Consider the following 17,097-nt stretch of genomic DNA (forward strand, 5'->3'; position numbering starts at 1 on the left):
CAGTCTGCCTGGCTAATGAGCTTTGTTTGATTCTGTAATTACTGTAATTGTGACGTCACTGTTTAGCTTTGTGGCGTGTAATTGTTTAACGTCAAATTGTATTTTCTACAATTCTTTCAGTCGTATAGGTAAGCGGAGTTATGGGAGTATGAAATCTCCCCGCCCTACCCACACACACACACATACACCGCCGCCCATGAACCCCGAAAATAACTTTCTATCGAAAATATCGTTGTTACAGATATTGACCTCAGTGTGCTCGTATCGCTTACAATGCTTTCAATAACAAACAATTTAAATGTTATAAAACATGTGGTTTATCAGAGGGTTGGGTTCTACTTACTTCACTGTATCTAGTTCTAACAAACAATTTAGATGTTATAAAACATGTGGTTTATCAGAGGGTTGGGTTCTACTGTATCTAGTCTTCTGTGCTTGACCTAACAAACACGCCCTGAGCAGCTTACTACACGCTTTGAACACAACACAAACACAACACCAAGCCGTGCTTACACAAGCATACTAAAGAACGATCAAGACAAATGGTATGTTGTCATAATTTATTGATTGTTGATTCAAGTAACAAATATCATCACACATAGATCGGGCAAAGTAATCATCACTAAACAGCCTATGAATGAACAGTGAAAAGAATGGATGATGGGCTGTTCAGTATGTAAATATGTCTGTTTTGTGTGGGGGTAGTTGGGGAACGGAACTGGGCAGTTGAACTTGATGAAACCTGGGTGTGCCTGTGCGTGTGTGTGTGGAGGGGGGGTCATCGTGGGTTAGCTTGTGTGTAGTGATATGAAAGTGTCCCTGTATGTAGAGTAGCCTATGTATTTGAGTATGAATAAATATTTTGCCCCAGCTGTGATGGGCTAAAGTTTCGACCAAACCAAAAGTTTCATGCTCAAAAAGTTGTCAGGATGACATGGGATTTCTCCAACCATATGACGTCACCTAACCATATGACGTCACACAGTCAAGTGACGTCACACAAAAAATGTGGGCGGACATTAAAAAATAAGTAATTACGTCACTGTACACAAAAAAACCAGTCTACATTGCACACCACAATAGATACACAGTTTATTGCAGGAAAAAAAACTCTCCGAGAGTTGAATATCAAGTGAATATTGTGTTTGTTCCAGTACTGATGTACCTCTAGAGTTTTTAAGTCATTCTTTACTGTCAGTACTGTATAGTTGATGTACCTGTAGAGTTTGTAAATGTCGTTCTTTACTGACAGTACTGTATATTAGATGTACATGTATCTTGAGGGCACTTTGGTCCTTATATGTCGCCTGCACATATTACATCACGTTAAACGTTAGAGTCAGGTTTAACACTAAGGTCAAACACTGAGCTAACAGAAGTCACGTTAAACACTGAATACACAGGAGTCAGGTTAAACACTGAGTACACAGGAGTCAGGTTAAACACTGAGTACACAGGAGTCAGGTTAAACACTGAGTACACATGAGTCAGGTTAAACACTGAGTACACAGGAGTCAGGTTAAACACTGAGCATACAGGAGTCAGTGTATCTGATCTCTGCATAATGTTCCTTGGCCTTCTGTCTTAGTGACTCGACACTGGACGCACTCGAGATCGTGCTACTTCCGGTCACCTTACTGCGCATGTCATCAAACGAGCTACTTCCGGTCACCTTACTGCGCATGTCATCAAACGAGCTACTTCCGGTCACCTTACTGTGCATGTCATCAAACGAGCTACTTCCGGTCACCTTACTGCGCATGTCATCAAACGAGCTACTTCCGTTCACCTTACTGCGCATGTCATCAAACACAGATGAGCTGGTGACTCTGGGCGAGACGGACGGTGCCAGAGATGCTGGAACTGTGGATGGGACGAGGCCAGACAGCGAGGGTTGAGCGTGAGGGCCGTGGCCTGGGTTTAGCATGTAGCTATGTAGGAGACCGCCGTACTGAGACCTGCGGATTGAACGAGCCAGTCAGTCGACAGCAGTAGAATATTTTTTACAACTTATTCCAATCGTTTTTCAATGACTATTCTATATACTCGTGGTATTCTAGTCTACACAAACCGCACAGTTCCCGGCAATGCGCCCATTATTTACATCAGCTAATTTTGTAATTGTTTAGTCTATGCTCACAGGTTTTTATAGCTTCAGGGAATTCCCGGTTTTTTCTTCATTTATCTATTAATAACATCGGGTTTTTCATAATTCCATTTTGTAATGAACACGTAAAGCATGTGGTTGAAAGTGTCTAGCCGTTGTAGTCTTTAACGAGCACGTACCTAGCGGTGTAGGCGGCCGCAGCAGCCTGAGCTGCGCTGATGCTGGGGTGGGACAGGGCCATCATGGGATGGACGCCCGTCAGGTTGGGGAAACGGCTCCCCCAGAAGGGCTCCAGGGACGAGGGCAGCCCGAAGGGTCGGGCGAGGTTGATCATGTCGCTGAGGGAGGAGGGGGGCTCGCCCTGCATGAAGGTGGGGCTGTCCCGGCCCAGGGCTTTCTCTCGCTTCCGCCATTTGGCTCGTCTGTTCTGGAACCACACCTGGAAGGTAGAAACATATGGCAGCTGTGTTACAATAGGTAGAAAAATATGGCTGTATTACATAAGATAGAAAAATATGGCTGTATTACATAAGGCAGAAAAATATGGCTGTATTACATAAGATAGAAAAATATGGCTGTATTACATAAGGTAGAAAAATATGGCTGACTGAAGGTAGAAAAATATGGCTGTTACAGAAGGTAGAAACATAAGGTTGTTACAGAAGGTAGAAAAATATGGCTGTGTTATATAAAATAGAAAAATATGGCTGTGTTACATAAGAGAAAAATATGGCTGTATTATATAAGATAGAAAAATATGGCTGTGTTACTCGAGAGCAATGAAGATAGGAGAAAATGGTTTATCTCGAGGTTACTGAGGTAGAAACAGGTCACTCTAAGACCTCTAACACGTCATTCTAAGACCTCAATAGGTCAATTTTGCTCCGTTCAGAATTGGACAACCATCTCCCCACAACAATCCTCCCACAGCCATCTTCTTATAACCATCTTCACACAACCCTCCTCCCAAACTTTCTCTACATCAACCATCCCACCTCAGCCCCACACCTCACCCCCACACGACACCACACCCAACTCTGGTCCCACACAACCACACACAAAATCCCAGTGACCTAAGCCGAAAACCTAATTTCCTCCCCTAACATTTTTCGGCCTCTTATCTCCCCTTAAGCCAGTCTTTCATTGATCCCCGCCCCCCATACCGAGTTTCAAATTAAACTTGAGACGACGCAGCTTCTTCTTGTAAACTGACAACTTCCGAATTTCGAGTGGCGCCGGCGTTTTAGTCTCTTTATTACAGACAAAAAGGCCGGTTATTTGGCTCTTTTATTAACAAAACAGCGTTTAATCACGCATTAAAAATAAATGTTTCTAGTACCGCTGAATCGTTTCTATAGCAACGGTTTTAAACTATAAATAAAATCTAGTTTCTTCTTCGATTTATTAATATTATGGTGGTTTTTTTACGCTGGTCTTTTTTTTTTTTTTTTTTTTTTTTAGTCCGATTTGGAAGTTAATTCCTAGTTGTGTCCCTTAGATTAGCTATAAATAGACTGAACGATTAGATTGATCTCCCTTAATTCCCCGACCGCTGGGATGAACTGCGCATGTCTCCGTGGTAACTTAACTCCCCTGTGGGCGCGTGCAGGTACCACGTGGTGAGCTTCACACAAGTTTCACTTAATCGGATTAATCGTTGATTGGGGGAAGGTCAGAGGTCAATTCTAATTATGACAATGGGAAAAAAAATCATTATTTAAAACACGCAGTCAGCTAACACAATGTTTATTGAAATAAAAATCTGGTCTTAACATGGGTTAGTCTCCTACAATAACATTTTCCTACTTCGATATCTTTAATTTTATTTTATTCTAGCAAGTTAATCGTAAAATTAATTACATCGCACATTATTTCTATAACTACTGCCAATTCACGAGTGGAGGGGGATAATAATTATGGGTTATTGTTAGAATTTGTGAATACGTCCGCACCTTTTGGACTTCCTAATGAAAGATTTTCAACACCGGAAGTAAATCTGACCAACGAGCTGGTATTATTTGCAGCTGACCCCGGTCATCTCTGGCGAGTGGACCGAGAAGTTAACTCACCCGTCGAGTCCCCGATATGACACCTCCTCGTCATCACCATCAAATCATCCGTGACATCCTCAAACTCTCATCATCAAATCATCTCTGAAAGCCTTCTACCTTTCCAACGCTTCAGGTGTTTCACACTTCTAGTCACGTGACGCCCGTCGTGTCCACGCCTCCACGGTTACAGCCACATGCAGCAGAAGGCTGCGTCTATTCACATGACCAAATCCAGCCGCTCTCGACAACGATACCTTCAATTAACCCGTTTAATTCCTTCCCCGGCCCGCCCCCCTGCTAGGCCCGGGCTCAGACCCCGGGGCTGTCTCCTGCTTTAGGGTTTTTGAGATCTGTAGTAGCCTCCCAGGGTGCCGGGATCCCCCACACCTTTGTCTAGCTCTTTAGGTCAAGGTGCAGGTTCAAAATCTCAACGAGATTACCACTGGAGCTGTTGTGTTCTGTTCAACAGAGCAGAAATTTGGGGTGGGGGGTGCTCGCGGGGAGGACTCCTCAAATGTGAGGCAAGACGGTGTGCGGGGTGCTCAAGGGGAGGACTCCCCAAATGTGAGGCAAGACGGTGTGCGGGGGGTGCTCGAGGGGAGGACTCCCCAACTGTGAGGCAAGGAGGTGTGCGGGGGTGCTCGGGGGGAGGCATCTCTGTGGTGAGGTAAGACGGCTCCCCGTGGCGTCACTGTTGTAGAGCGGGATCGAAATAAAACGGAGATCTAGTTGACAAGATGAGACAACAATGTTGTCCCAAGACAACAATGACATGAGGGGATGTTGTCCCCAGCCGACAGGGCTTGCTCCAGAGTACATTCCTTCTCATCTCGTACAATTTCCCATTAACAACTTCAGCTATACTAAGCTGCCCGTACATCGTCCGGGTAAAATTGCTAGTAATTTTTTTTTTCTTTTAGTTAAGTACGTGGGACATAGACCGTCACTGTATGAGAGCTGTGTTCATTGTTTGTTTGTTTCCCCTCTAGATGCGAGTATTCAGTTGTTGTTTTATTTTTCGCCTACTCGAGAGATAGGGGGTCGATCCCTTCAAGTTGATCCTTAATTTAATTTGTATAGATTTTAACTTTGAGAGCTATTGCCACGGAGCTTCGTGTAAATAACCCGCTTAAGCAAGAAGATATTCGAATATTCGAGAAGAAAAGATGTGTGAAGAGATAAGGGGGATGGAGTGGGGAAGGTCCGACTTTACTTTAATTTTCAGAGAATCAAATAAAATTTAACAACAATTTCTTCCAGGAAATCCCTTCCCCCCTTAGAAGAAAGTCTATATATTTTTTGACAGTGCCCCCCCACCCCCGAAAATTTTAGTTCGCCCCCCCCCCCCCCCCCCCCGAAATTTTCATTTTCAAGTGCTTCTTCCCCGGAGAAAAAAGTCTGGAAGAAAAACTGTTGATCAAGAACTGTGATCACAAGCACAGCATAATCTCACGGTGGGGATTGTGTGTACCGTGATCTATTTGAGGTCTAAAGGTGGGAATTATGTATCTACATGTGTATCAGTGGATGTGATGAATGTGTATGTATGTGTGTGTGTTTTTGCGTGAGATGGTAGGCTTACACACACACACACACAACTGTATTTACTTCGTGTCGATGTCAAGTTAACAAAAAAATTCTACTCCAAAAAATGTCAATTCCAGAAAATGTCGAGTTCAGAAAATGTCGAGTTCAGAAAATGTCAAGTCCAGAAAATGTCGAGTTCAGTAAATGTCGAGTTCAGAAAATGTCGAGTTTACAAACATATCTAGCTCGTATAAAAGGTCTAGTTCAAAAAACGATAATTTGCAAAAATTGTCTACTTTAGAAAAAGTCCAGTTTGTATAAATATCTAGTTCAAATACATGTCTGGTATACATCAAATATCTATTTCACAAAATGTCTAGTTCAGAAAATGTCCAGATAACAAAATGTCCAGATTACAAAATGTCCAGTTAAAGTTGATCTAACTCTGTTTCACCTGCACTCTGGCTTCACTTAGGTCCAAGGTCATGGCCAGCTCCTCACGTGTAAAAACATCCGGGTACTGGGTCTTCTCGAAAGCTCTTTCTAGTCGGTGTAGCTGGTAAACAGAATAGGGACATTCACAGAATAGGGACATTCAAAAAATAGGGACATTCACAAAATAGGGACATTCACAGAATAGGGACATTCACAGAATAGGGACATTCACAGAATAGGGACATTCACAAAATAGGGACATTCAAAAAATAGGGACATTCACAAAATAGGGACATTCAAAAAATAGGGACATTCACAAAATAGGGACATTCACAAAAAAGGACATTCACGGAATAGGGACATTCACAAAATAGGGACATTCACAGAATAGGGACATTCACAGAATAGGGATATTCACAGAATAGGGACATTCACAGAATAGGGACATTCACAGAATAGGGACATTCAAAAAATAGGGACATTCACAGAATAGGGACATTCACAGAATAGGGACATTCACAGAATAGGGACATTCACAAAATAGGGACATTCAAAAAATAGGGACATTCACAAAATAGGGACATTCAAAAAATAGGGACATTCACAAAATAGGGACATTCACAAAAAAGGACATTCACGGAATAGGGACATTCACAAAATAGGGACATTCACAGAATAGGGACATTCACAGAATAGGGATATTCACAGAATAGGGACATTCACAGAATAGGGACATTCACAGAATAGGGACATTCACAGAATAGGGACATTCACAGAATAGGGACATTGACAAAATAGGGACATTCACAGAATAGGGACATTCACAGAATAGGGACATTCACAGAATAGGGACATTCACAAAATAGGGACATTCACAAAATAGGGACATTCACAGAACAGAATAGGGACATTCACAGAATAGGGACATTCACAGAATAGGGACATTCACAGAATAGGGACATTCACAGAATAGGGACATTCACAGAATAGGGACATTCACAGAATAGGGACATTCACAAAATAGGGACATTCACAGAACAGAATAGGGACATTCAAGTTTACTAAAGCTTTAAGACATTTTTTTCATAAAATCTAAGTGGTATGACACGTATGTAGGAAGATAGTTGACCATACTAAAGTGAAATGAAAGACATGTAAAGAAAGAGTGTAGACTATACAGCAGGGGTTCCCAACTTTTTTTTTACTCTAGAGCACATTCTAAAATATCGGTAGGGTGGCGGGCAACACCTATTTTAAATCAACAAACTCCTTCCATAACTTGTCATTTTCCCATAATTTATTTTCTTATTTTTTTATTTTCTTATAGTCATAATGTATTAATAAAAAAAATGTAAAAAATTTTCAAAATAATAAAATTATTTGGCATTTTTTTTTCAAATTGCACACAGAGAAATGTATTTGCTAAACGTAAAGAAAGTAAACAAAACACATAAATACAAAGAACACATTTAATTAAAAAATATAATAAAGTCAATGTGATCTTTGGTATTGCATTTCATTGGCCAGAGCTTCATAATTAGGAGTGTATTAAAAATTAAAACTGTAACAAATGAATAAAAATAAATCATATTTTTAAAAAATGTTTATGAAAAAAATTCTGTCTCTGTCGAATAGTGAGAGGCGGGCACATAAGAATCGTTCAGCGGGCGCCATGACGCCCGCGGGCACAGGGTTGGGAACCCCTGCTCTACAGTAATACGACACACATGTAAAGAGAGTGTAGACCTACCTGAAATGTCGTGAACGTTGTTCGACTTCTCCGAATTTTTCTGGGTTTTCCCGAACTGTCGTCGTCCATGTTTTCGGAGTCGCCAAACTCATTCTGTGAACTAGAGAGAAAATAGGAGTCAGAATCATCAAACACATTCTGTGAACTAGAGAGAAAATAGGAGTCAGCGTCATCAAACTCATTGTGAGCTAGAGAGAAAATAGGAGTCCGCGTCATCAACATTGGAGAGAAAATAGGAGTCAGTGTCATCAACAGTTGACAAACTCATTCTGTGAACTAGAGAGAAAATAGGAGTCAACGTCATCAAACTTATTCTGTGAACTAGAGAGAAAATAGGAGTCAGCGTCATCAAACTTATTCTGTGAACTAGAGAGAAATTAAGAGTCAGCGTCATCAACATTACTCACTTGTAACAAATGTGTTTGTAACTATGTAACTCACCTGTAGTCGGAGGTGTTTAGCCGCGAGTGGCTACCATCATTTGAAGCTGGTCTGTCGGATGAGTAATGGTGATGGGGTGGGGATGGTGTCCCCATCCTGTGCGGGGCGGGGGACGAGTGCACCATCAGCGGTGGTGAGGCCGAGTGGTTCCGCTTGGGTGATGTTGGCGTCTGGCGTGATGGTGAGAGTGATGGTAGATGGTGATGGGGTGGAGAGCAGGTGTCGTCTGGTCCGTATCGATGGTGCTTGATATCCTGGTGGTGCTGGCTGAAGTGGTGCTGATGGTAGTGGTTGTAGTTGATGGTGTGGCTGGCCAGGACGTTGCTCGTGTGGTTGGTGTGGTGGTACGATGTGGTTGGGGAAACTGCTGGATACAGAAAGGTTCAAAGGTTACTTTTGAAAAAGGTCAAGGTTGAGTCGTCTAAAACTGAAAGGCTATAATCATTTATTTTAGTCACACATCAGAACCTCAGTTATACTTTAATGTTACAAGTTGTGAACTCGTTCAAGTACCTGTAAGCAAAACTACTTCCCCTTTACGTTGTTTAGTTGAATTTAAAAGTTTACAATTTTACTTTAGACATCTAAGACACTAATGTTTGTAAACAAGTTTACTGTCCTCTGTATTTGCGATTGATTATAAGCCTTGATGTCATTAATTGATTTTATTTTACTCACACAGACACCGGTAGAATAGAAAATTCTAGTAAAAACACACCTAACTAAGCCTACGTCTTTTGGTTTCTGTGTTGATAAAATTAATTTGATATTTAATGTAAACCCCCCCCCCCCCCCAATATAATAATATTTTCATTTAGTTCAGTATAGGCGATTTGTGTGTTTTATTTTTATGGTTGGATGCTTCTGTTCATGTTTTTATACTTGGCTATGTTTTTTTTCAAGTTTGTATTTGTAAAGATAACATCAAAATAAATCTATACTCAACAATAGATTATAAGGATAATAGACCGTAGTTCGCTATTATATTATTATATTGAATACGTTTTTTTATAAATTGATAGGTTCATCTTTATATATCAATAGGCCTACACAAAATTGTACAGAGAAATACAGTCACTGTTAAATAAATAAAAAAACATTAAAAAAAACATTTTAATAACAAGCTTTTATGTAATAATGCACACGGTATTCAAATACTCTTTATTTGCAACTAAATATCCATACTAAAATTTTATGAGCGAACCCCTCTTTTATTTATAGTAATATAAATTGTGGTGAATTATTCTATTTCAAGTAAATCATTTTATTTTCTTATTTTTAGTGCGTCTGTAACAGAATTGGCCCTATTTGTTTTTGCTTTTCAGATTTTAATATTAAAAAATTTCATGACTAAAAAAATGCGTGCTAAACGCACTGAATGTGCCATCAGTATTTTATTTGCAATTAAAAAATTTTTAATTAATTAGAAATCTAATTATGTCGAAGTTCATATCACATCACATTGCCATAGGATCTTGACCGACGCGTCAAGTTTGAAACAAATCAGCTCGGTAGAAGTTGTTGACATCACATTGACAAGTGTCTACCCGCATAGAATCGAGTTAAACGTGTGATGATTGCCTTAAAGATCATACTCACACACACACACACACACACAAACACACACACTAATTATAACTCGTTTTTAATTAACTGTGTACATACATTTTGGAACAAAACATTGGTAGGTAAACGTAGTCCTCTTTAACCATTTAATGTTTGTTTTCCTAAAGCTGGTAATCTTTAGTTATCATGTAACGTATAATCATAATAATCCTAAACAGTTTAACCGCAGTTCTTTCAAAAACGTTAAACCTTAGTTCTTTTAAAAAATTGTAACCCTAGTTCATTTAAAAACGTTTAACCTTAATTCTTTTAAAAACATTTAACATTAGTTCTTTTAAAAATATTTAACCCTGGTTCATTTACATTTGTTTAACCTTAGTTCTTTTAAAAAAATTAACCTTATTTCTTTTAAAAACAATTTAACCTTAGTTCTTTTAAAAACAATTATCCTTAGTTCTTTTAAAAACATTAAACCCTAGTTCTTTTAAAAACATTCAACCTTAGTTCTTTTAAAAACATTTAACCCTAGTTCTTTTAAAAACATTTTAAAAATATTTAACTTTAGTTCTTTTAAAAATATTTAACTTTAGTTCTTTTAAAAATATTTAACCTTAGTTCTTTTAAAATCATTTAACTTTAGTGCTTTTAAAAACAATTAAAAACATTTAACCTTAGTTCTTTTAAAAACATTTAACCTTAGTTCTTTCAAAAATATTTAACTTTAGTTCTTTTAAAAATATTTAACTTTAGTTCTTTTAAAAATAATTAACTTTAGTTCTTTTAAAAATATTTAACTTTAGTTCTTTCAAAAATATTTAACTTTGGTTCTTTTAAAATATTTAACTTTAGTTCTTTTAAAAATATTAAACTTTAGTGCTTTTAAAAACGTTTAACCAGTTATTTAATTAGAAGTCCACCACACCTTGCCATACATTTGACAGCAGGATAAGAAAATATTACAGTCACGTAATTCTAGCGGTGCTTGTTAACATCCAATATGAGGTCCTCAAAATAACATAACAGCCATGTCCAATAACAAAACAATATTTTTTTAAGCACATAAGAAACTTTTGATTTATCACATAATGAGATAGTGTTTCAACAATTTCCAGTCAAAGAACAGGACATAAGTAAATTATTAAGGCTTAGATTTGGTATATCTTCTTATCTGTGATGAATAATCTGTTCCTTTTTTTAAAATTAACATCACATATGTAATTAGTATAATTACAGCCGGTAAAAAATGTTTTACTGATAGATAGCCACAGTACTCGTATCAACACTTCCATCAACAGTCTTTTCAAACTTAGTTTCAACATGTCTCAACAATTCGATTCAACATTAGCTTTAAAATGTTGAGTGAACATCATTAGCTGTACACATATGCATTTTTACACACTTAATTAAAACAATACAGTTCGTTAGTAGGCCTACATAAAAGTTAACACACGATTTTAATAGGACATAAACATTTAGAAACACATAATCCTAATAGTGCATGAAAATTTATAAACACATAATTCCAATAGTACATAAACGAAGACAAATACGTAGTTTAAACGAAAAAAAAATTATAATATTTAACAGTTATTAATAACTTAATTGATCAATTTTACCTGTCAAATCAAGTTTAGATTTTGGACAAATTATACCCAAACACCAATAGTATTGTTTTTTTTTAGAAATTCTTGTCATGTTTTCTTTTATTAACGAATGTGGTGATTTTTTTCTTAAAACAGTTGCGAAAAATAAAATAACACTAGACCTATGTTTTTAGTTTTGTTCAAATGTTTCCAGTTTACAAATAAAAAAATATTAAATGTCAGCTCCTTTAACTACCCCTATAGAAAGCGAATGTACTAAACATATAACAATTTTATAATCACCAGGCTCGTTGAAGCCGGTTTGTTAATGCGTTAACTGAATGTCTTTAATATGTCTGTGATGATATATATCACTTTTGGTATTACTTAGGTCTGTGATGATATAGATCATATTTGGTATTAATTTTTAAACACATTTTTTACAATTCTTTTTTCAACTTTGTAAACCAATATCCATTTATTTGTGTATACTCTTACTAGTGTTGGAAAAAATAATTTAGCAATATTTTCCTTCGAGTGTATTCTTGTTTGATATATTTTGTTCTAGTTTTGGAACTAAGGACATGCACAAGGAAAGGATAACGCTTATCAGACCGCGAAAATATTTAGGTAGCTTTGTGTTTTGAGATTTATAAGATCCAAAAAAAGAGCGAACAACCAAATAGAATTCGACCAGATACATCACCAAACTGTATCCTTATGCTATGCTAAACCAACCACTAACGCTCAAAACGATGCCGACAAAACTGAAATTCTCATCAAGTTCAATGATTGAATCTGGCTTAACACACGCCCTAGATGTAGAGTGTAGACATAGTTTAGGTGTATGGGAATTAAACACATTAAATCTGGACTTAGACAAACTAAATTATGTGTTATTGTGTATTAATGGTTCGACCAACCAATTAAATGTAAATTAGCTGTCGTTGTAGTCTAACTAGCTATGGTGGATGGGACGGTTTTCACGTGAAGGATGTAATGTTTATTGGGCAAACTTGGGGCTGTATGGCAGCTGCAGTCAAGTTCGTGGTGGGTTGGTTTTATGTGTCGCCACAGCATGACTGTCACAGTGTCACTAGGTGTCAACATGTAACAGTTCTGACACTGTCAATCAGGGCTCTAGTTTATCATTGTAAAATTAATCTGTCAGTCAAGGGATCTAGCTTGTCATTGTAAACTTACTCTGTCAGTAGTGACTCTAGCTTGTTGCTGTAAACCTGCTATGAGAGTCAGGGTTACACCCTGCTACTGTAAGCATTCTAGTATTGGTCTTATGGAAATGTCTTGTCATGGCCATAGAGGAAACTATGTAGGCTCAGGTTTGGCTCTATGGAAATGTCTTGTCTTGGCCATATGGATATCTTGTCTAGGCCATATGGAAAACTATGTTGGCCCAGTTTTGGCCGAATAGAAAAATCTAGTCTTGGCCCTTCAAACGGAAATAAGTCTTTAAAGTCAGATAAAGAAACGAGATAGGCACACACACACATAACACACACACATACACACACATAACACACACACGCAAACATAACACACACATAACACACACACATAACACACACATACACACAGACACTGTACACTACCTGAATGATCCGAGTCGAAATTCGAGCCGTCCCCCGACCCAGGGGACACCTGATCCGACGAGCTGACCCCCAGGATACTGTCAATACTGTAGGACACGACTCTCTTGACCGGGGGTCGGGGAACTTCTGGGGACATCTTCTCCATCTCTGGCACCATCTTGGCCAGCTCTGGAGACGGTGTCATGGAGGCAGACGACACAGATGCCGGGGAGGCAGATGTCGGCGGTGTAATCATCAGTGGTGAGGTTGCTTTCGTCTCCATTGCCGCGCTAATACACGCTCGTTAATACAACGCTAATTAATTAATTAATTTAATATGTCACACAATTATGAATGCTTCCAATTTTCACAGAACTGTTGAGAAGATTACGAAACACATCTGAATCAAGAATCCTGTCTGCATGTAATCACTTGATTGTACCCTATAAATGACCCAACTTAACCGTCAAACTTTTGTCAGAAAAAACTCCAAATCCCATGGAAACTTGACGTTGTTGTGACAAGCGGTTGACAAGTCGGTATCATTTTTATACGCCTGCAATTCTCTGACAAAATGATCAGCGTAAGACAGACATCAGACGACAAACTACCGCGCTAATTACGTCATTACAGCAAGCCCACCCCGTCGACAAGAGCGCAGCAATCAATCAAGTCCTACGGACAAGCCCGCCATCATTGACTGCCTGCACGTGAGCGCGCTGATTGGTCGGCTGGGAGCTCTTCAGTTACCCAATAATAACGCCGAGTCACCGTTGGCTGCGGGATTAGCATCAGCTTCTAGACTTCCGGTGTAGGGGTTTCAAACTGGCGTAGGGGGCGTGGTCGGACAACAGGTCCCGGGGTTGTACGCTATCAAATTTAATCAGCGTCAAATTGTATTGAGGGGGATAGAATTAGAGTAAAGTGAGATATTAGACACCCCCCGACCCCCACCCCTCACAGCTGGTGTACGATCCAGCCCCTAGCTGGATGAGATGGTAATAAAAGTAGGTGTCGTCTGCTCGCCTCACGGCCTCGTCGTCTGCTGGATATTAAAAAGATGAGACCCCCCCCCCTACCTACGGCGGGGTACATTTCTTCATCATTGTTAGGCCTCTCGCTTCAGCCGCCATCTTGTGTGACGTATGATTAGTCGGCCTCTACGGGTACGTTTCTAGCCTCAGGTTCTGTGTAAAGGCTAGTGGTAGTTGACGTGTTTTTGTACTGAAACAGTCCCATACCAGTAGTAAAGAGAACATGAGTTAACTACGACAAGACGCTGTCCTGTTTATATCTCTCAAGACTGTGCTGTCATGGACAGTTAGGACAGCTAACAGGACAGCTGGTTGACTAAACTATGTGAGGAATTGACTGCTAAACACACGAGAATTTAAAAATGGTGCCTTAAAAGAGACGAAACGTGGCTGCATACAGAATGTATTAGGTCATATTTTCTTGGCCTTTGATTACATTTTCATCAACTATTTAGTGCCTTTTTTTGTACTTTACCAAAAGGCAGTGTGCTATTGTGGGAGGGGGACAATGGGGTTTAGTGAGAGCAGAAAAAAGAAGCCTGGCTGAACCCCACGTGACATGGCTCGACCCTGAACCCTATTCCAGTCTGCCTGGTTCATGAGCATTGATTACGATTCTGATGACTGAGCATTGAATTAGCATATTATGAACATAGGCCTACACAAGTAAGAGTACTACAGGGACAATGTATTACACGTATAACCATTTATAACAGTTAGTGGGAGAGATGTATTGAGGTGTGTTTGTGGACTTTTGAAGTATCCTGTCAATATGTTAGAGGTGGACTTTTGGGGTCCCAATAATAGAGGTTTAAGTCCCAGGCCCCATGCTAAAAAAATAGGTCTCTAAGTTAGAAATCTATAAGTGAAAGCTTTTACTTCGTTCTCAGTGTCTGTTATAAGGGTAACCACTATATTTAGTGTTGTCACTGTGTTTGGTGTAGCCACTATTATAAAGGTAGCCACTGTTATAAGGGTAGCCACTATATTGAGTGTTGCAACTGTGTTTGGTGTAGCCACTGTTGATGGTAGCCACTGTTGATGGTAGCCACTGTTGAGTGTAGTAACTGTGTTTGGTGTAAGACATTTGATGTGTTTTCCCCACAGAATTGTTAAGTTAAGCCTTATTTCTTGCTCAAAACGAAAGCTTTTATTATGTTGTTCAGTGGAACACCGGCAACCATTTTATGAGGAGCATAGCATTATGGGATTTACGTCTGGCTTGATTGGAGATGACTAAATTATGGATATAGAGATCGTCAATGATGCTAAGATAGATGGTCACCTTAATTAAAGAACATTTGGTGGTCAGCCGTTGACGAATCTTGTCATTGGTAAATGCATATGGTCGTTTTATGGATTGTGTTCTCGTTTATTTACGTAAAGTGTAACCAAACAAATCCACTTGAAATAACAACCAAACCCCTAAAAATTGAGCCGAGTGGCAGTTTATAATTAAACTAAAAAATGAACACCCTCTTCTCAAACACACACCCCCACACCAACATCCACACTCACACATGCTCACCATGAGTCGCTGCAAAAGACTGGCGCCATCCTAGGGGTTCTCTTGACGAGCCCCCCTCTAATATCGCGACAATGGGAGTCTAATTGTCGAGGCTGCCAACCACAGAACTAGCCTCGATCTGGCTTTGTCCCAGCACCCCTCAGCGGTTACACAACGCCCAAACCGGCAAGCTAATTGCCAATATTGTCTGGCCACTAGGATGCGCGGTGCTGGGGGGGGGGGGACCAAACACAAGAATGGAGAACAAATCAAGTTTTAATAACTCGTCGCTACTCCAACTTTAGACCAATTTATCTCTTTCTAATTAGCACATTTTTAATTAACACAATAAAGTGTTGAACTAGGGGATGAATTTTAAACACTTTTCGTAAATAGAATGTTAGGAAACTTTTTCATCGCGTTGTTCAATTTTTGAGATGAGGAAAGTCATGTGATCTGTGAGATAATGGGTTCCATCCTGGAGAGATCTGTGAGATCAATGGAGGAGGAGGGGTGGGGTGGGGCTAGTGAGGTAGTGGGTGGGGCAGTTGGGGTAAGTGGGTGGGTGGAGCAAGGTAGAATAAGTGGGTGGGGTATGTGAGGTAAGTGGGTGGGGCAATTTAGAATAAGTGGGTGGGGTATGTGAGGTAAGTGGGTGGGGCAAGGTAGAATAAGTGGGTGGGGCACGGTAGAATTAGTGGGTGGGGCAAGGTAGAATAAGTCGGTGGGGTGTGTGAAGTAAATGGGTGGGGCACAACATTCCCTCTAAGGGGAAAAGGCTAGTGTGCAACGTGTATTTTGTGTGCGTGGTGTTTTAAAAGTCTTGAATAAAGATATACGTATTTTACAAAAGGACTGCGCGGCAGGTTCAAAACTACTGCGCGGCCGCGCAACCGCGCAGCTTAGAGGGAACACTGGTGGGGCAAGGTAGAATAAGTGGGTGGGGCAAGGTAGAATAAGTGGGTGGGGTATGTGAGGTAAGTGAGTGGGGCACGGTAGAATACGTGGGTGGAGCAAGGTTGAATAAGTGGGTGGGGTATGTGAGGTAAGTGGGTGGGGCAAGTTAGAATAAGTGGGTGGGTATGTGAGGTAAGTGGGTTGGGCAAGGTAGAATAAGTGGGTGGGTATGTGAGGTAAGTGGGTGTGTATGTTGTCTTGTTGTTCCATACTAGGTGCACTACTCTAAGGTTTGTTGTGTTGTGGTACAGAACTTGTTGTACCGCCGTGTGTTGTGTTGTGGTACAGTACTTGTTGTACCGCCGTGTGTTGTGTTGTGGTACAGTACTTGTTGTACCACCGTGTGTTGTGTTGTGGTACAGTACTTGTTGTACCACCGTGTGTTGTGTTGTGGTACAGTACTTATTGTACCACCGTGTGTTGTGTTGTGGTACAGTACTTGTTGTACCACCGTGTGTTGTGTTGTGGTACAGTACTTATTGTACCACCGTGTGTTGTGTTGTGGTACAGTACTTGTTGTACCACCGTGTGTTGTGTTGTGGAACAGTAC

General features: G+C 39.8%; 1 protein-coding gene across 1 annotated transcript; it reads right to left on the minus strand.

Annotated features, from left to right (window-relative positions):
* Nucleotides 1-1,624: 1,624 nt before the first annotated feature.
* LOC131952771 (retinal homeobox protein Rx3) lies at nucleotides 1,625-13,332 on the minus strand. Its single transcript, XM_059315595.1, has 5 exons — nucleotides 13,071-13,332; nucleotides 8,312-8,678; nucleotides 7,871-7,970; nucleotides 6,140-6,241; nucleotides 1,625-2,546 (listed from the first exon to the last, which is right to left on the minus strand). Exons 1-5 carry the CDS (start codon nucleotides 13,330-13,332, stop codon nucleotides 2,256-2,258), a joined length of 1,122 nt encoding a protein of 373 aa, XP_059171578.1. The 3' UTR covers nucleotides 1,625-2,255.
* Nucleotides 13,333-17,097: the final 3,765 nt, after the last annotated feature.

Source organism: Physella acuta, unplaced genomic scaffold (genome assembly GCF_028476545.2).
Source record: "Physella acuta isolate Inbredline_101_S28 unplaced genomic scaffold, ASM2847654v3 ptg000890l, whole genome shotgun sequence".
Taxonomy (NCBI): domain Eukaryota; kingdom Metazoa; phylum Mollusca; class Gastropoda; family Physidae; genus Physella; species Physella acuta.